The 20,248-nt window shown below is 47.9% G+C and overlaps 2 protein-coding genes across 2 annotated transcripts in view; one reads left to right on the top strand and one right to left on the bottom strand.

The window, feature by feature from the left end:
- The window catches only part of RUVBL1 (RuvB like AAA ATPase 1), a 45,991-nt gene extending 40,086 nt beyond the window's left edge, over positions 1 to 5,905 (bottom strand). The window contains exons 1-4 of the mRNA XM_029601307.1: positions 5,611 to 5,905; positions 4,639 to 4,725; positions 3,572 to 3,704; positions 50 to 201 (exon numbers count right to left, since the gene is read on the bottom strand). Of these exons, the coding sequence (XP_029457167.1) occupies positions 50 to 201; positions 3,572 to 3,704; positions 4,639 to 4,725; positions 5,611 to 5,751 (513 nt within the window). The 5' untranslated portion in view covers positions 5,752 to 5,905. The remainder of the gene's footprint in view (positions 1 to 49; positions 202 to 3,571; positions 3,705 to 4,638; positions 4,726 to 5,610) is intronic.
- A 93-nt stretch (positions 5,906 to 5,998) lies between these two features.
- Positions 5,999 to 20,248, top strand: part of EEFSEC (eukaryotic elongation factor, selenocysteine-tRNA specific) — a 379,816-nt gene continuing 365,566 nt past the window's right edge. The window contains exon 1 of the mRNA XM_029601306.1: positions 5,999 to 6,075. The gene's annotated coding sequence lies outside the window, so the exon portion shown is untranslated. The remainder of the gene's footprint in view (positions 6,076 to 20,248) is intronic.

Raw genomic sequence — 20,248 nt, 5'->3', positions numbered from 1 at the left:
ATGGTCAGCATCAGAGACAAGGAACAGAACTTCACACACACACACATACCTTTAACTGTTTGGTACCTTTGGCAGTTTTCAGCCCTATAATCACATGGCTGATTGTTTTGCCATATCCTCCCATGGGATTCTCAGTCTCACAGGGAGTTAATTCTGTCACTTCACCTTCATAGACTTCCTTTGTCTCTTTAATTCTCAGTCCTGAAAAGGTTACACGAGTTACAGCATTCCATGTACTCTGTTGCTTGTTCAGAAACATATCAGTAATAAAATATTATTTCATAGTGTAAGAATTAAATTACAATTGTATATTACCAAGTTTGTGTGCAAACCACACTAAGCCATAAATCTTAAACCGGTGAAGTGAAAGCAGGAAGGGTGAAATCTATAGTATGAGTTATGTGCTATGATGCAGTAAATTCAGACTCGATTCTGCTGTCCATCAGGGCTAGCTGAGGTTAGGCCAATGTGCTTAATCCCAGAGAGGGAGGGAAGGCAGTGGCTGTTAATCCGCTGGCCCTAAAAAACAGCATTTGGAGAAGATGTTCGTTCACTTCTCAAAGTTATCAAGGTTTCCAACGCTTCTAGGTTATCCTGTTTCTGGTGGTAGGAGTGGAAGAAAGGCTGTATCACTATAGACAGAATTTAGTACGTTATCTTTTTAGTTGCTTTTACAAGTAAAATGAAGGGTCTGCCTTGCAAAAAAGGTTTACATATTTTAATTCTTTGAATAATCATCTTTAAATAAAATGAAAAGAAGAAAATCTATCTAAAGAGAAATTCTTCCCGATTAGATCATGATATGTGTGCCTGAACTTGAGACCAACATGGAGGCGGCAGCTGACCCAGAATCCTCTGCTATCTTAGCCTTTCTGGCTATGTGAACTTTAAATGCCCTACTGAGCCTGACATGGACGAATTCCAAGGACACCTGGACAGCAGTTGAAGCTGGCGACAATTTGTGATGCCTAATTATAGGGTCACAAGAGCAGAAGGCAATGGTTAGAACCTCAGGCTAGAATGTTGGTTATAGGGACAACATTAACAGGGGCATCTGTAAACACAGCCTAAGATGTAATGATTGCCCTGAACAGCAAGATTTTAACAGAACAAAGGATTATCTAAAAGAGTGATGGTAAATGGGCCCCAACTTTGAGAACTGGTCAGGGTAATGTAGGGATATTCTGTCAGGCTGTTGACATGACAACTTATGTAAATGATACTCCAGCTCGTCATGCAACTTAAGAATTTCTGACCTAGTACTGTATTGTATTTTACCTATAAAAGAAGGGTCAGTTCATGTATACAAACAAGATGCTGGTGGTCAGTTTGGCAGAGAACGGGTATCCGGCATCTCCCAAGAATACTTATATTGCTCAATAAAAATCATACTTTCTACAAAATCTAAGTACAGTGTTCTTGTGTCCGTGGGTAAGCGTCATAAAGCGTGTTGGGCGCTTAACAATCAGTATTTATTTGATTACTAAATTGCAAACTGGCAGTTCTCCCTTATTCTGCAACTTTCTTTCCTTTTAAGGATTCATGCAATGTACAAGTGATTGGTTAATGTAACTCTTCTTGGTCTACAAGGATTCCAAGTTGTTAATCCTTGCTAAGATCCTGAGGTTTTCTGATCAGTTTTTGGTCTTTCAGAGTACTCTAGAAACAATGACATTTAGTTCCCTTTTGTAATCTAATCTATCGCCTAGATCAGTTTTTTCATGGGGACAATTTTCCAATCTTTCTAAACCAAGCATAGATTTTACTGCATTGCTTTAAAACTTCAAAGAATAATGTCATTAACTCTGAGACAGTCTGTTAACTTTCAGATGACTGGAGTTTGGTAATACAGTTTTATAATTATTTTCAAACACAGAAGTATTATCTTAGAACATTACGTGTAGAAAGAAAAAAAAAAGGTAAACTGTTGTTCTCTTAAAATGCTAAACCATAATTACATCGGGTGAATGAAACAAAACTCCACAAAAATAACAAAAAATTTTCCATCTTTCACTCTAACCAATATTTTTTTGGACGTACCCCTATTGCTGACATTCAGAGAATGTGAAGTGCTAACAATGTGGTCGGCTGTTAGCAATGACTTAACTCCCTTCTGGTTATCTCTAGGAATGACAACGTGGCTGACACACGTTTCATCTGCTGGGTCAAATTTCCAAATCCCTGACAGGGCACTTCATCACATCAAGGAAATACCACAGACTCCTCTCTTTTCATTGCTGGTCAAGTCTGTCCTCCCTCTCCCTGGCTTGACAGGAACTTAAAGACTAGATAATACTGAAAGTCTCATTCTTTACAAAAATCAATAGAAGGGTCACTCTCATTTGGTTCTAGGACGAAGAAAAAGATTTGTCTTCACTATGTTGCTACTAAATGCTTATCCAAAGTCAGTGATAACATGAAAACCATGAAGATGAACAGTAATATTTTAAATAAGATAATTGTATCTCTTGCTAATTAAGTGAAATATAAATGCACAGGCCCAGATTTTAACCAATTCATTTACTTGGTCCATGCCAGCAGGAATAGAATCTAAAAGTAAGATGTAACATTATAATGATTTTTTATCTGCATTACAAATGCAATTTTTTTCCAATTAAAACAGAAACAAGATTAAAGTAAAATAAGCCCTCTTCCTCTCTGGACTTTGTATATTCCAATGCACATTAGCAAAATCTCAAAGGGTCTGAAATCAGAATACAATACAAGTATTCAGTTCTTTGGTAGGAAAAACACAAAATGTAACTTTCTGAAAGCAAATGGAAGGACAATAAAAAGGAAGAGATGACACAAGCATTGCCGATGACACCTTAATAGTATAGCAGCAAACCAAGCAGACCAGTGTACAAGACAAACCTAGTTCATTAGAGTTTTGTTCAGTAAGGCTTTTACAAAGCACTTAAAGGAAAGACTCAATACAACATACAGTGATCAGGAGGTAAATAATACACTAGCAGGACTATAGCTATATTACACAGGATGCTATATCCCCATGACCTCACATAAAGACACAAAGAAACCATGTGTTTTTTCCCCCCCAATACTAGTATTTAGGTAAAATTATTCTTTACAATATGTTTCTCCTAAAATATTCTCTTTCCATGTATTTTAAAACTCAAAAGCAAGCATCTCACACATTATTTACTTATCTTATTCCTGAAAACATTCATTTATAAAAAAAGTGCTGGATGCATAGAACAACCTCCTAGTATAGATGGTGGCTGCAAAAAGACTATCACGATTCAAGAAAGCATAAGACAAGCACAGAGGATCCTTCGTTACAGAGAAGCAAAGATAAAGTCAGAGATCATACTGAGGGCATAATTCACTAAGGCTTTTTCCCATTCTGTGACTACGGGGAAAAAACCTTAATGAATCAGGCCCTGAGTTTATGGTAATCAGTAGAAAGATAACATGGACAGATAAGTAATCTGTTGTCACATTCTGTGTTTCTCCTCTGGTGAGCTATATAAGCATAGTAGACTCTTGGCCACATTTTTAGCTAAAAAAGCATAATACCAGACAAAACCACTTTGTTTTGTTGGATTCTTACCAATTGCTCTTCTGAAATTTTCCATCAGTACTTCTGTTTTCTTGATTTCGGTGGAATAGACCTCACTCCCAACCATGGGACAAAAGGGAACTTTACTGCCCAATTCCTGAGCAATAGCCAAAGCCAGGGCTGTCTGCAGGTTAAAGAGAAATTCAAATATTTGATCAGTTTCAACACTTTTACAGTACTGCAAATTAGAAAAAGTTAACATTCATTTCACTGTGGTTTCAACCTCCTGCTTCTCTCTTGAGGACCCCTATATTAATGCAAATATGTTCTATCTCCTGTCACTTTATCAGCAAACTGCCTGAATGTTTAGATATTAACTTTCTTCCTTACCTTATGCTGTTAAAATACTGGGGGCAATTTTCAAAGGAATTTCAACTACCCTGGCTCCCTCCAAAGATGTTAGAAGTTTCCTTTTAAAAATCTGCTTGCAAGCCCATGAGTACCCATGGACCTTTATCCTCCTCCCACACGCTCTAAAAATTGCCATCCCTATGATTTAAAATTGAGGGTCTTAAAGAGTATCATACAGTCTCAAACTGATCATCATCAATATCACTTCACAGGCAGGTACAGTCTTCAGCGGTAAGACATATGAACAACAGTACCAGAATAAATTCAGAGGAATAATCAAATGTTATATCTATGTATTCACTTTAAACTTGGAACTAGGACAATTAAAAATCTGCTTACCTATATCTATTACTGTGCTACATTTAATAAGTATTCGTAATAAAATATCTAGTTTCCTATAGAGTCAAATACAGAGAGCATATTATTTATATTTTTAAGTTTGTACATGTTTTTGCTATGCACATCATATTGGCAACTCCACCTGCCGTGTTACATTTCAAATCAGTCACATGATGTGAATATCAAAACAGTTCTACACTTATGAAACTTGCAAGTTTATTGAGCCCTTCATGTGAGATTACAAGGAGTTCTAAATATTTCTAATACACATGATTTTTGGGAACCATGGTAGAAATACCCTTCATTAGCAAGAAAACCTTAAGACGTTGGGATGCTGGGGGTAAAAGAGTAGGAAAGGAAATAAACACCTTGCCCGTCCCAGGAGGTCCTGCTAGTAGCACTGCTCTTCCAGCCATCTTCTTACTTTTGATCAGTTCCACTATAACACCACAAGCCTGTAATATAAACAACTATGCTGTTATTTTAGAAATTGCCATTTCAGCAAATAGGGAAAATAAAAGACAGGCAAGAAAGAAGTAAATATGATTATATTGAAACAATTCAGCATAAGTACATGATGCCCAACGTGCAAAGAAGTTTCTCCCATTCTGTGTCACTGAAAATTTTTTTTGAAAGATGGCCATTGTGCTTCATACAAGAATAAGAAATATATTTACATTGGGCAAATGTTTTGCCATAAATATTAAAAAAGGAAGGGAGTCAGGATGAAACTGTACATGGCTAGAACAATAATTACCACATTAATTCATGTTAAATAAATGAGATTTGAAAACTGAAACAGGGAGGAGGCTGAGGGTGGGAGATAACTTAACTTCTCACAGTGATTAAGGATCTTTTTAACAGTTCAAATAGGGATAGAATATTTTAGTGGAGAGCCCACACCCTTGGCCCCAAATCCACCTAATTTGCAAAACACCTACTTCAAATTTTCAGTTCAGAGCAGTACTCAAAATCTTTAAACATAACAACAAAAGTGCCATGGTGGATCAGATCAAGATCTATCGAGCCCAGCATCCTGTCTCTTAACAGTGGCCAATCCAAGTACCCAGCAGGATCCCAAAGGGTATATGTATGTTTTGTTAGAGTGTAACGCTGGAAGCGCAACCATTCTGATTGTGGATGTATGCAGTATAAGTAATGTCAGTGGGGCTTTATGACACATCCGAAAATGTCCCTGTATAAGGCGCCTGAACGCCGTCGGCATGTCAGGGTGAAAGTAACCATGGTAGGGACAACCTTCCCTTCCCCTCCCCCGATCTCCTGCTTACTGAAATAACCGGCCACAGAAAGACGTAAACCCCCGCCGCCACCATCATCACCTCTCTGGCGTTCTCCTGTCCCACCAGCCCGGCTGCCGCCTGCTTGGCCAGGCCGCTCTCGTCCAGCCCCAGTCCCTTCACATGGCTGTGGGCAGCGATGCGCTGCGTCTTTGTGGTGCTCTTCACTTCCTCAATCTTCATCGTTGCGACTTCAGGAGGATGAGAGTCTCGGCGGGGCAGAAGCAATGGCAACGGTGCACACAAGAAAAACTTTCCCACACGCCTGTTACCATGCGGGTTACCAAGATGTTCGAAACCGGCCTAACCCCGGAAACATCCTCCCCCCGCCTATCAGCAAGTTTCAGATTGGGTAGCAATGGAACAATCGTGCTTCCTATTGGGTAGAGGAACTATCCATTGAGAGAGGCTTGATACCCGCCCACCAATTTCCGCCTGTGTTACCAGGTTGACTGCCCCGCCGCGCCATGGTTACCGGGGAGCGTGGGTTATAACGGCGTCTCTAAGGTACTATGAAACCTTTCTCTCGCCTGATCTGTCGAAGCCTTGGAGAATGCTCATGTGGTTAAATCGACTTATACTGTTGATGAAAATAATAATTTTGGCGCCATTCTTGAAAGTATTATACGATGCAGTGCAGTTTATTGGAACTGTAAAACGCATTCCTTCCTCCATGTTCCAGAATCTCCCACAAAAAAATAGTTTCTGGTATTTGGACATTCGAACGAACTCTTCTGTGTTTTATTTTCGAGGAAAATACCTTCAATAGGAGCACATATAGGACATAAGACTTTCTTTGGCGTGGCTTTACGACCATAGAATGTCATCCTGATATTAATTCCAAATTCCTTAACCAGTCCAGTGCAATGCTGGAAAGGAAATGTAACACCAGGTTATCGTCCTCAAACTTATGTCTGTAGCAAAGTATTATTATGTGCTGCATAGTCTGATCAAGATTTCCACAGTTGTTGTCAGGATAACTTTTTTTAGGTGCCACTTATACATCAAATAGGCACGTCGGCCAGGCCTGATTGGTATCCTGTTAAACTTAAGAGCTATCTACTACTCTATGTGTTAATGCAGAAAGTTAAAGCCCGGTTGTGTTGCTGGGTCAGAAAAAAAATATATTTTTTTAAATGTACTCCCTCATCCCCCTTCACAGAGGGTTATCTTCGGGTGCTGCAGGTTTGGGAAAACTGACTGCAGACCCAGGTCAGGATTCATCCTTTGAGGACAGCTTATGCTAGAAGACCCAAGGGGAATTCATATAGTCCAAAGTAATAGTCCACACCTAGAGTTTTTGTTCCAAAACAAGAAAATAGAATGTATTTAGATCAGGGCTTCCCAAACTTTTAGCCAATGTCACCCCATTGTAGCACTTGAAAATTCACATGACCCGAAAGGACAATCAAAACAAATTTGCATGGGTATGGTCCCCCTCCAACAATCGCTCCATTCTCACCCTTATTGTACTCCAGCTAATCTCCTCTCTTAGCCTCCACCCTAGGCAATCCTTTGTCTTAGCCTCCACTCCCTCCTTCATTCACCATCCCCATTCACCATCCCCTCCCTTCCAGTATAACCCCTCTCTCAATCTCCAAGCCTCCAGCTGATACACTCGCAGCTCCTCTCACCTCTCCAGCTCGCTCACCTCCTTCAGCCCTTTTTGTATCCCCCAGCTAATCCTCTCCCAAGCTCTTCTTACAACCCCAACTTGATCCTCTGCCATCCTCTCCTCTGCCACCTTACAGCCTCCCCTCCACCCATTCTTTCGCATACCCCAATCCTCCTCACCCTCCAGCTCCTCTATTACATTTTCCATTCATTCTTTCATCTCTCATTTCTACATAGCCAATCCTTTTCCAGCTGATCCAACCTTCAAAACCCTTCCTGCACCTGATTCTTCCCTTCAAACAGCCCCTTTCCTGTACATACCCGGATCAGTCCAGACAGTGGGTTGAGCCTCCTTTCCAGCAGGTGGAGACAGACTAAAACTTGAAGGATGCCCTATATCAGGACAGAGCCTATCCTCTACCCCTTCAGTATTCATCTGTCTCCAGCAGGTGCAGCATCTCCCCTTCGGTTCTCTGCTGTAGGCTAGTCAGCCTCTTCTTTCTTTTTCGGCTCAAGCAAGTAGTTCTTTTGATTCCCGCTAGTTTTAGAAACAAAGGAAAAAAATCTATGAAGGAAAGTTTGCCGCCTTTTAGTGCTTTTACTGTTTTTGTGTGGGAGACGTCCATCTCCCAGCTCTTGCCCGGCTCAGGGGGGCTTTGCCCCTTTTGCAGGAGGGGGTTCCCTGCATAGTCCTGAGTCCGTGGACGCTTCCAGGTGTGGGGACTGATGCTCTCCGGGCCTCGTTCCCCCTCTGGCTGCCGAGAGGGTTTTTTTTAACCTGCTGCTGCGCTCAGTAAAAAAAAAAAAAAAGGAGTTTAGAAGTTTCAAACTTTCATTCCCTGTACGTACCTGGATCAGTCCAGACAGTGGGTTATATCCCCCGACCAGCAGATGGAGTCAGAACAGAGTTTGAGAGCGTCAGCATATAGAGTAGTGCACCCTCTGCTGGAGCCCAGTATTCTTCTGACTCCAGCAGATGCGAGTGGGGGGATCCACTAGCTCCCCCAGATTGACAGGGTTTCTTCATTTTTAGTTATTTCTTTCTTTTTCTCCACAGTATTTCCCTGTCTTATGTTTCTCTTCATTTTGGATCCTTAAAGTTTAAAAAAAAAAAAAAAAAGTTTTCAATTTTTGAGGAGGCGTGTGTCTGTGGCTTTGCCTTCTCTATTCTGTACTCCTTTCATCTTCCGTTGGGGTAAGTGGAAGTTTTTTGAGTTTCTTTCTCCACAGGTTTGCTTCTTTTTGGTGGTGCCCCGTGGATGCCGGTGGTTCCGGCCGCTCCACGCGTCGTTGGGGGTCCCGCGGTTCGCAAGCTCCGCCCGTGGGTGTGTGCTCAACTGAAACGGGGGTTTCCCCCGCAGTTACTGGACCCCTTCGGCGGGTTGTTAGAGCCATTTCCAGGCCCCCCCGCGGCACTAGCTCGTCTTTGGCCCCCCCCCCCCCCCCGAAGCTTTTCTTTTTCCCGGTGCTGACATGCCGCGGTCCTCGAGGTGTGAGGCCTGCGGCGAGCCGGGGAATCAATTTCTGAGGGAGGGGCTTTGTGAGCGGTGCTTCCCCGACGGGGAAGGCACCCTGCAGTCCTCCGGTGCGATTTCGGACCTGCCTCCTCCTCAGCCCGGGTGGCGCGGGCCGGCCACGACGCCGCCTTTGGTGGGAACGGCGGCCATTTTAGGGGGTCAGCGTGAGATGGACTCGCTCCCAGATGCAGACAGGATTGGTTGCACTGGCTCTCAACAGGCTTTGCCCCCGGCGGGAGGTTTGCCCGACCGGGGCTCCCAGGACGGTCCCCCCCCAGGGATTCCAATCAGCTCTCCGTTTTTTCTCACCTGACTTTATTCTGGCAATGCACATGGCTTATTTGCAGGGTATGGGAGCGCAGGTGCCTAATTCCCTGGGGGCCCCTCCCCCCAAGGTTCCTAAACTTGCTGTTGGTCTCACCGCCTCGTCCGTTACGCCTGGATCCCTGCCGGGTCCCTCTCCCATGCCACCCCGGCGTACCATGGGGGCGGCTTCGCCGGTGAGAGACGTCTCCCCGGAGCCCCCGGAGGCGCATCCGGATGGACATACGGAGGGGGACGACCCTCGAGCCCTACGGATTTTTCAAAAGGAAGAGCTGGATGAACTCATCCACCATATTATTCAGGAGCTGGACCTCGACCCACCTCCAGATCCGCCGATCCCTGTGGCTCCTGCTGTCGCCACCTCGTCTCGCAAAGGGGATCCAGTACTTGCCGCCCTCCGTCCTAGGGCAAGGGCTTTCCCTATCCATGAGTCCTTCCTACAGCTTCTCACCAGGGAGTGGGACACTCCCGAGGCGTCCTTGAAAGTCACACGCGCCATGGAAAAGCTATACCCGCTCCCTGAGGATTTTTTGGATCTTATCAAGGTGCCCAAGGTGGACTCAGCGGTGTCGGCAGTGACCAAGAGGACAACCATCCCGGTCACGGGGGGAATGGCCCTGCGGGATACGCAGGACCGTAAACTAGAGACTTTCCTCAAGAGGGTCTTTGAAGTCTCTGCCCTAGGTATGCGGGCCGTGATGTGCAGTTCGCTCGCGCAAAGGGCCAGCTTACTCTGGGTACAGCAGCTTCTCACCTCTCAGGAATTGCCCCCCGAAGAGGCCGCCCAGGTGGACCGGCTGGAATCTGCCATAGCATACGGGGCGGACGCCCTGTATGATCTCTTTCGCGTAATGGCGCGGTCCATGGTTTCGGTTGTAGCAGCCCGACGGCTCTTGTGGCTTTGCAACTGGGCAGCGGATGCTTCCTCCAAGTCGAGCCTTGGCTCCCTCCCCTTTCGGGGGAAGTTCTTATTTGGAGAGGACCTGGATCAGATCATCAAGTCACTGGGGGAAAATTCGGTGCATCGGCTGCCGGAGGATAGACAGCGTTCCTTCAGATCATTTTCTTCCGGTAGAACCAGGGCCAGGGCACAGCGACGTTATAGGTCTTACCGACAGTCCGCTTCCCGGACACAGCAGACAAGATCCCAGCCTTGGTCACGGTCCTTTCGTGGGCGGAGGCCCGCGAGAGAGGGTCCAGGGCAGGGAATTCCGCCCACAAAGTCATCCCAATGATGCCAAAGGAGCCCACTTCTCACCTCCCCAGATCGGAGGCCGCCTCATGGACTTCTACGAGGAGTGGGCAGTTATCTCCACAGACCAGTGGGTGCTGGACACCATAAGAGACGGTTACGCCTTGGAATTTGTCCGCCCCCCGAGGGACCAGTTCATCTTCTCCCCCTGCGGTTCGGATCTCAAGAGGATATCGGTTCAACAAACACTAGACTGACTGCAGGAAATAGGGGCCATCGTTCCCGTCCCCTTCGACGAGGTGGGCTTGGGCCACTATTCCATTTACTTCATCGTTCCCAAAAAGGACGGTTCCTTTTGCCCCATCCTGGACTTGAAGGAGGTAAACAAGGCCCTCAGGGTCACCCGGTTCCGCATGGAGACTCTTCGATCAGTGATTGCCGCAGTGCACAAGGGAGAATTCCTCGCTTCACTGGATCTCTCGGAAGCGTACTTGCACATTTCCATCCTGCCGGCTCACCGGCGGTATCTTCGCTTCAAGATTCTCGGTCAACACTTTCAGTTCAAGGCGCTTCCCTTCGGTTTGGCGACCGCACCTCGGACCTTCACAAAGATCATGGTAGTGGTGGCGGCGGCCCTCCGCAAGGAGGGTATCCTAGTACATCCGTACCTAGACGACTGGCTGTTTCGAGCGAAGTCCTTCTCACATGGTCAGACCTCAGTGGCCAGAGTAGTACAATTCCTATGCTCGCTGGGCTGGGTGGTGAACCTTCCAAAGAGTTCCCTTGTGCCCTTGCAACACCTGGATTTCTTAGGAGCGAGCTTCGATACCCGACGGGGTATGGTGTTCCTGCGCCAGGACAAGGCGCAAGCCCTGAGAGAGCACGTGTCTCGGTTTTCGGCTCTGGAAGAACCAACCGCCTGGAATTATCTGCAGCTCCTGGGAGTAATGGCCTCCACCATCGACATGGTACCCTGGGCGTTTGCACACCTGCGTCCACTGCAGGCGTCCCTACTATCCCGCTGGAAACCAGTCTCCCAGGAGTATCAGGTGATCCTGCTGCTTCCACCATTAGCCAGGAAAAGCCTGGATTGGTGGCTTGTCCCCTCGCATCTGGCTCGGGGAGTCTCGCTCGAGGTTCCCAATTGGATGGTGGTGACCACCGATGCCAGCCTCGCGGGATGGGGTGCCGTCTGCAAAAGAAGCGCCACTCAAGGGACTTGGATGCCAGAGGAGGCAAAGTGGCCGATCAATCGCCTAGAAACGAGAGCCGTGTGTTTCGCTCTCCAGCGTTTTCTTCCCCTGGTGCGACACAGAGAGGTGAGGATCCTCTCGGACAACGCCACCACCATGGCCTACATCAATCGTCAAGGGGGGACAAGAAGCAAGCATGTCTCCCTCGAGTCTACTCCCCTGATGGAGTGGGCGGAGAGCAATCTCGTCTGGATAGCGGCCTCTCACATCGCCGGGGTGGACAACGTTCAGGCGGACTTCCTGAGTCGTCAACAGCTAGACCCCGGCGAGTGGGCTCTCTCCGACGAGGCAATGCATCTCATCATCCGTCGTTGGGGGACTCCACGCCTCGATCTAATGGCGACCTTTCTCAACGCCAAGGCTCCACGCTTCTTCAGCCGCAGAAGAAAGCGCGGCGCGGAGGGGGTGGATGCCCTCGCCCTTCCGTGGCCGTCGGATCAACTGCTCTATGTGTTTCCTCCTTGGCCTCTGGTCGGCAAGGTTCTCCGCAGATTGGAACATCATCTAGGGACTGTAATTCTCGTCGCCCCGGAATGGCCCTGTCGGCCATGGTTCGCAGATCTACTTCAGATGACGGTGGACGGCCCACTTCGCCTGTCCCATCTTCCTCATCTTCTGCGCCAGGGTCCGGTATTTTTCGAGCAGGCAGAACTCTTCTGTCTTGTGGCCTGGCTTTTGAACGGCGCCATCTCCGCCACAGAGGCTACCCGGAGACAGTGATCTCAACGATGCTTCGTTCCCGCAAGCCTTCGACCTCCGTCGCTTACGTTCGAGTTTGGAAGGTCTTCGAAGCATGGTGCTCCGACCGCGGAGTCCAAACCATGGAGGCGACTGTCCCGCTGATCCTTCATTTCCTACAGGATGGTCTGGATAAGGGTCTCGCCTATAATTCGCTCTGGGTTCAGGTGGCGGCCTTGAATATCTTGGTACAGAAGGACTGCTCTCAACCCGTTCAACCGGATATCGCACGTTTTCTGAAGGGTGCCAAACACCTACGGCCACCGGTCAGGGATCCTTTCCCTTCTTGGAGCCTCAACTTGGTGCTGCGAACGCTGTCGGGCCCTCCTTTTGAACCCCTGAGGGGGTCCTCCCTCAAGGACCTGACCCTCAAGACGGTTTTCCTGGTAGCCATCTCTTCTGCTCGCCGGATCTCAGAACTTCAAGCCTTGTCCTGCCGGGACCCTTATCTGCGTTTCTCCGACTCCGGGGTTTCCCTTCGTACGGTGCCATCCTTCCTACCAAAGGTGGTCTCGGCCTTCCACGTCAATCAAACGGTGGAGCTTCCCGCGTTTGCTCCAGAGAAACCCTGGTCTCTCCGGCTCCTGGACGTCAAGCGTGTACTGCTCCGTTACCTGGAGGTTACCAATGACTTCCGGGTATCCGATCATTTGTTTGTCCTCTGGTCAGGACCGAGGAGAGGTTCTCAGGCATCCAAGACGACTATTGCTCGCTGGATAAAGGACGCCATCTCATCGGCTTACATTGCGGTGGGGCGGGTGCCGCCTCGCAGCGTCTCGGCTCATTCCACGCGATCCCAAGCGGCGTCCTGGGCGGAATCTCGCTCCGTTTCCTCCCAGGAAATCTGCCGTGCGGCGACATGGAAGTCGTTGCACACTTTTTCCAGACATTACAGACTACACCTGGCGCCTCAGTGCACGGGTTCTTTTGGCGATCAAGTTCTCCGAGCAGGTCTCTCAGGACCCCATCCGGTTTAGGGAAGCTTGGGTACATCCCACTGTCTGGACTGATCCAGGTACGTACAGGGAAAAGAAAATGATTCCTTACCTGCTAATTTTCGTTCCTGTAGTACCATGGATCAGTCCAGACGCCCGCCACTAGGGCTTTCATTAGGTCCTGCTCGGATTCTTCCAGGTATCTTTCATTCTGATTATTGTTACTGTTCACAGCTCCTCACAAGTTGACTGTTGCTAGTCCCGTTGACCGTTTGTTTACTTATATCTTTCTCTGTTCCTTTTTGGGAACGGTTCTGGATCCAAAATGTTGTGTTTTGCTTTTGGGCTTTGCTATGCGTAATACTGAGCTCCAGCAGAGGGTGCACTACTCTATATGCTGACGCTCTCAAACTCTGTTCTGACTCCATCTGCTGGTCGGGGGATATAACCCACTGTCTGGACTGATCCATGGTACTACAGGAACGAAAATTAGCATGTAAGGAATAATTTTCTTATAAGTTGCAGGTACCCACCTACCTCTAACTTATTTGCAGCAGTTGACCAGCTTTTTTATTTTTTTCTGGTCAGAGTAGGGCTAGAACCGGCAGCCAGAGAAGCAGAAGGCAGCAGGTTTCCCGCCTGCTCTCTCCTGCTGTGCAGGCTGTCAATCAAGCTTTTTTTTTTCAGCTTTTTTTTCTTCAGCCGCGGCTTAGCTATGTCTCGGCTGGCAGCCTGCCTTTCTTGTGGGCTGCCCTCTTCACGTTTTTCGCGGCAGGGCCTCTGCACTGCTTGCCTGCCGGGTGGGGAAGGTCCCTCCTCGGCAGGACAAGCAAATTTAGTCTGGGGCTCCACTCCTCCCGGCATGGCTAGGCCTTTCCCGGGTTGGCAGAGCCCGGGAACGGCCGCCATCTTGGATTTTTCATCGGGGCTGATTTCAGTGCTCCCTGGGGCTGGGGGCCAGATTTTTTTGATTTAACCCTCGATTTGGCCCCCGCGGGTGCCCAGGAGGGGGGTCTTGACCTTCCCTCGCCCCCCCTCCCCCCCGCCAAATCCAGGGCCCCTTTTTCAGCGGATTTCGTCCTCATGCACAAATCTTATCTAGCTAGCCTGCATGAGCTGGACGAAAGCCCCCCCCTTGCCCCCCCCCGCCAAAAATCCCTTGTTCAGCGCCGTTGACCACTGGACCGGCCACGGAGCCCCAGGGACCAGTTTGGGTGCGGGTGGTCCCGGGGGTGCCCCCCCTCCCCCCCCGGTGTCTCCCGTGTCCTCGGACCCCGCTGCTTCCTTGGATTCGGCGGATGCCTCCCCCCTAGAGGGGGATGACCCTAGAGCCCTCCGTCTTTTTCGTAAGGAGGAATTAGAGCCCCCTCCTCCCTTTTGTTTTGCAGGAGCTGGGTCTGGAGAGTCCCTCCGTGGATAATCTCATGGCCTCGCTCCCTAAGGATATGAACCTGGCTCTGGGAGGGCTCCGGGCTCCGGCCTCGGCCTTTCCCTTCAACCCCATGCTTAAGCTCCTTATCCTGCGGGAATGGGAGGCTCCTGAGGGTGCGCTTTGGGTGGGGCGTGCGATGGATAAGCTCTATCCCCTCCCGGAGGAGGGCTTGGAGCTGTTGCGATATCCATCGGTGGATTCTTATGTTTCTGCAGTGGCCAAGCACACCACGATTCCGGTGGAAGGTTCCACAGCCTTGAAGGATTCACAAGATCGTAAGCTGGAGGCTCACCTGAAGCGCATCTTCGACGTACTGGCCCTCGGGGTCTGGGAGTTGCTGTAGCAGTCTCATGATGCGAGTGGGCCTCCAGTGGGTCCAACAGTTACTTTGCGCCCGGGAGCTTCCGCCAGGTGAGGCAGAACAAGCCGAACGTCTGGAGGCAGTAACCGCTTACGTATCGGACGCCCTCTATGATCTGGTCCATGTCCAGGCGAAGGCGATGGTTTCGGCAGTGGCGGCCCGGAGGCTCCTTTGGCTACGCCACTGGTCGGCTGATCAGTCCTTGAAGACCTGGCTGGGCACGCTGCCCTTGAAAGGTAAGATGTCTTTGGCGAGGATCTCGAGAAGCTTATGGACTCCTTGGCTGACAACAAGGTCCATAAGCTCCCAGAGGACCGCCCTAAGTCTTCCCGATCCTTCGCGGCCTCTCGCTTCAGGGGCCAGTGTCGCTTCGCTCCTCAGGGGCGGGGCGGTTCTGCGAGGGGGTCTTCTCGTGCGCAGTCCTGGTCGCAGTCCTTTCGTGGCAGACGGCCCTTTCACAAGGGCCAGCCCGTGCGTGCCACCGCTAAACCTGCCACGCAATGAAGTTCAGCTGACCCATTCCTCGGTTCCTTACCTCAGCGGACGCCTCTCCCTGTTCTTCGAGGAATGGGTCAAGATCACGTCGGATCAGTGGGTCCTCGACATTATCAGAGACGGGTACGCTTTCGACCTCGTCAGGGAACTTCCAGATCTCTTTCTTTTCTCGCCTTGCGGCCGGGCCAAGAGGGACGCGGTGGTCCAGACTCTCTCCAAGCTTCTGGATCTGGGAGCGGTGGTCCCAGTCCCGGAAAGGGAAATTGGCACCGGCCAGTATTCTATTTACTTCACCGTGCCCAAAAAGGCCGGGTCCTTCCGCCCAATATTGGACCTCAAGAGGGTCAATCGGGCTCTCAAGATCCCCCACTTCTGCATGGAAACCCTGCGGGCTGTCATTGCGGCGGTCCGCCCAGGAGAGTTCCTTGCTTCCCTCGATCTCGCAAAAGCTTATTTTCATATTCCCATTCACCGCGACTATCAGAAGTATCTCCGATTCCACATTCTCAACCAGGACTTCCAGTTTCGAGCTCTCCCCTTCGGCCTCGCGACCGCTCCTCGCACCTTCACGAAGGTCATGGTAGTAGTAGCGGTGGCCTTGCGCCGGGAGGGTATTCTCGTCTATCCCTATCTGGACGATTGGCTCATCAGGGCCAAGTCGGAAACCTCTTGCCAGCGGGCGGTGGATTGCGTCTTGGAGCTCCTTGCCCCTCTTGGGTGGATAGTGAACTTTTCCAAGAGCAAGCTTCAGCCCTCCCAGGAGTTGGAATTTCTGGGAGCCCACTTTGACACCCGAGTAGGCAAGGTTTTCTTACCTCGGGCGTGAGCCCTCAAGCTGATCGATCAGGTCCAGTCTTTGATTGCCCTACCTTCCCCGACAGCCTGGGATTATCTCCAAGTCCTGGGATCCATGGCTTCTACCATCGACCTTGTCCCCTGGGCTTTTGCTCATATGCGTCCGTTACAGAAAGCTTTGCTGTCCCGTTGGCAGCCAGTGTCGGAGCAGTTCCATGTAGTCCTTCCGTTCTTGGATTCTACTGCCGACGAATTACAGTGGTGGCTGTCTCTTCCTCATCTTCTGCAAAGGATGCCTCTTCAAGCTCCACAGTGGACGATAGTGACCACGGACGCCAGCCTGTTGGGCTGGGGTGCGGTCTGCCTTTCTCAGTCCACCCAGGGGACATGGTCGCAGACTCAGTCGCGCTGGCACATCAATCAACTGGAAACTTTGGCGGTCCGCCTGGCTCTTCAGGTGGTGCCATGTATGTAAATAGTAGGGTGCCTCTTCAGAAATATCTGGGTCTTTACCACTGGTGGGAAACTTGCAGTTTTGCCCTGGTCTTCAGGATGGGATTTTTAATGAATGGCGGACAAAGGGTTTAGTGGATATTTTATCATTTTATTGTATTGCAATCTTTTTTCTTTTGAACAACTGCAAGAGCAATTTAACCTGCCACGTACTCATTTTTATGCTTATTTACATGCACGACATTATATTTTACAACTGCAAAGGAATTCTGGTAACTTATTTCATTTGGATTCCTTGGAGGCCAATCTTTGTTCTGAGAGGAAAAAGGTAAACAATTATCATGATGGTACAGGGTCCGCTTGCTCCGGATCAAGCCTGAGGTATTTTCTGGACTGGACAATACTGGTCTCATTCTCTTGAGATGGAAGTTACTATTTTGGATGTCATGCAATGTTTTGATCATTGTAAAAAACATTCCTTGGAAGATGTGCGCCTTCTGTTTAAAAGGACCTACTTGGTGAGCCCCTGGTTTGAATCATGATATTATTTTACATCACACCACAAACTGCAATTCTTCAAATGTAATCTATGCAATACAGTGCCCTTGTAAGAAAATATATGTGGGGCGTACTAAGAGAAAAATTCGGACTAGACTTGTCGAACACAAAAGCTGCATTAAAACACAAAAATTAACTGCTCCGTTGGAGGCTCATTGCTGTGAACAGCAGCACCTTTTTAGTGATCTACGTTGGCTGATACTAGAACAAATGAAGATTCCCCCGCTTTTCTAAACAAGAAGGAACAATACTGGACTTTTAAGCTAGATGTGATTGCGCAGAAGGGATTGAACGAAGTTATCAACTGGTACTCTTTGATTTGAAGGTTTCACGTCAGTTTGACATCACAAATTGAGATCGAGACTGACGCCATTTTGAGAGTTCATTTATAAAATTAGGTAAACGAAACAGGTAAAAGCGCTGGGGCGATATGGAGACAAGGAAGTCATAAAAGGATTACCAGGAGCAACTATAAAATTGCCTAGAGGACCCCCTGATGCAGAATACGCTCGAAACATGGCCATGACGGGGTGATGTATGGACTGTGACATAAAGCTAAGTAATTTGTATTGTTTAAACACCTGGAGAACAAATTGTTTGTGTGCATCCTCTTACCCAGTTGGACCCCGTTGGACTTAATATGACTTTTTAAAGGAAATGTTTGAAAAAAAGAAATTTTTTTTTTTTACGCCGAGTGAGCACTACATTTAAATTAAAATAAAGTTGGACCAAAAGGTCTATGCAGCTTGTTAGGACTGACAAGTTGCGGTCATAAAGGTCCTACAAATCACCTGTCAAAAAAACTTAGAAAGTTATTACTGAGGACGTTGGTGTGATTTATATATGGTAGAATTTATTTGTCCTCAGAATTCTGAGGTAGTTTTGGCCTTGTTGTTTGATTTTACAATTCTTTACATCATTTGGATGTTTTTCTGGTTTGAGGATTAATCTTTCCAAGAGAGCATATGAAGTTGAAGTGGTGTGGGTTTTTTCCTCTAAGCTGGGCATTTGGACAGATTAAGTATTTGGGAGTTTGGGTCCCAAAGGAACAAAGTGGGTTATATTCTCTTAATATTACTTCCACATTAGTAAGCCTTCAATCCCAATTGCAAGCATAGAAAGATTTACCTTTATTGCTTATGGGACACAGTGCTTTATTTAAGATGGTGCTATTTCTGAAACTTTTATATAAGCTACAAATGGTTCCTTGCTGGTTGCGTACCAAGGATATAGCACTTCTTAAATCAATGTTGGTACAGTTTCTTTGGGGAGGGAAGAGAGCTTGTATTAGCCTATAAAATGTTATGGCCGCCGGCTGCGGCGGTCCGCGACCGGGGCCGGTCACTCACCCGCAGTGTCGGGCTCCTCTTGGGACGCCCGCGGGAGCCGGCAGCCGCCGCTGATATTTTCTTCGCAGCTGTGGCCGCTTCCAATATGGCCACCTCTTCCTTCCTGCTGACTCCGCCCCCGCCAGGCCTCCTAGAGCCGCGCGCGCGGCTGCTGGGGTAATTTAAATGGACCATTACAGGAAATGGTCATGGTTCCTCTCTGGGACTCCTACCTGGTATCCTGTATTTAAGGCAAGGTCTGCTCCTCAGACCTTGCCTTGGTATCTTGGCTCTTGGTCCTGTGAGTTCCTGTGCCTCGAGTTCTTGGTCCGCTGCCTGCTCGTCTGATTCCTGTTCTTCTTGGTCCTTGTTCCTGATTCTCCTCTCGTTGGATGGATTCCTTTGGCTTTGACCCCTGGACCATCTTCCGACCATATCTCTGGCTTCGACCCCTGGACCGGCTTCCGACCATATCTCTGGCTTCGACCCCTGGACCGGCTTCTGACCATTCCTCTGGCTTTGACTCCTGGACCAGCTTTGGACCATTCTTCTGGCTTAGACCCTTGGACCGGCTTCGGACCATTCTCCGGATATCTACACTTGAATTGACTTCGACCTGCTGGAGGCACCAGCTATCTGGATTACACGACCTGCAGGAGGTGCCTGCATCCAGATCTTCTTCGGTCTCCAGGGAGTCTCCTAAGTCCAAGCGGTCGGGTTCCTACGGGCTCGTCCTGGGGGAATCGTGAGCTTCCAGGGTGAAGTCTTCATTCCACGTCTACATCATCAGGCCTTGCCTTCCGACAGTAGGGACTTAAGAGGGTTTACTCTTCTAGGTACTGCTAACTGTGCCTTGGACCAAGGGTCCACTGCCAGATCAGTAACAAAAATGAATGCAGCCCTGCTGTTTTGGAGGTCTCAATATTCCTGATTTTCCATTCTAAAATGTGGCTTATCAACTACGTTTTATTTGGGAATGGTATACTTCCTCCTATACTTTTTGTTCCCCTAATTTGGTCGCATCCAAAATTTACCCATTCTCTCTTGGGACGCTTCGTACTACAAATGACAAGATACCAGCTATTTTATTGGAATGTTGTTTGTTTCACCTAGTACTATTGGCGAAGCGATCCTTGAACAAATGGTGGGGATCCAATGCTTTGATTTCTGCCTTTCTTCCGCTGCAAGGGAATCCATTTTTGCCCCTGGTGTTTCAGGTGGAATATTCAAAGAATGGTTTGCAAAGGATATTTTAGATATTTCATTTCTCTATTGCTCAGAAGTACAATCTTTCCTTTCAACAACTACATGATCAGTACAGATTATCTAAGTCACATTTTTTGCATATCTTCAAGCTAGACATTATATTAGGGGCTTGTTAGTTGACAAGCCAGATTTATTACATTTTGATTCTTTAGCTTCTCATCTTCAGTCTATGGGACGAAAGAAAGGAAGATTCACTTTTTGGTATAAGATTCGTTTGTTGAAGATTACTAATGACTCCTTATTAGATTTGGCACAATATGGGTCAAATTCTCTGGGGTTTGCAGTCTCTTTGCAAAATATTTAGCAATGTTTTAAATATGGCACCAAATTGTTCCTTGGTGCTAAATATCAAGAAATGTTTTTTTAAGATTTTACATCATAGTTATATTGATGATGTGAAAGCTTATAAATATGGTGTT

The sequence above is a fragment of the Rhinatrema bivittatum genome, chromosome 4 (genome assembly GCF_901001135.1).
Source record: "Rhinatrema bivittatum chromosome 4, aRhiBiv1.1, whole genome shotgun sequence".
NCBI classification, from domain to species: domain Eukaryota; kingdom Metazoa; phylum Chordata; class Amphibia; order Gymnophiona; family Rhinatrematidae; genus Rhinatrema; species Rhinatrema bivittatum.
The sequence above is the reverse complement of the archived record's forward strand: the minus strand, read 5'-3'. Positions and strand labels throughout refer to the sequence as shown.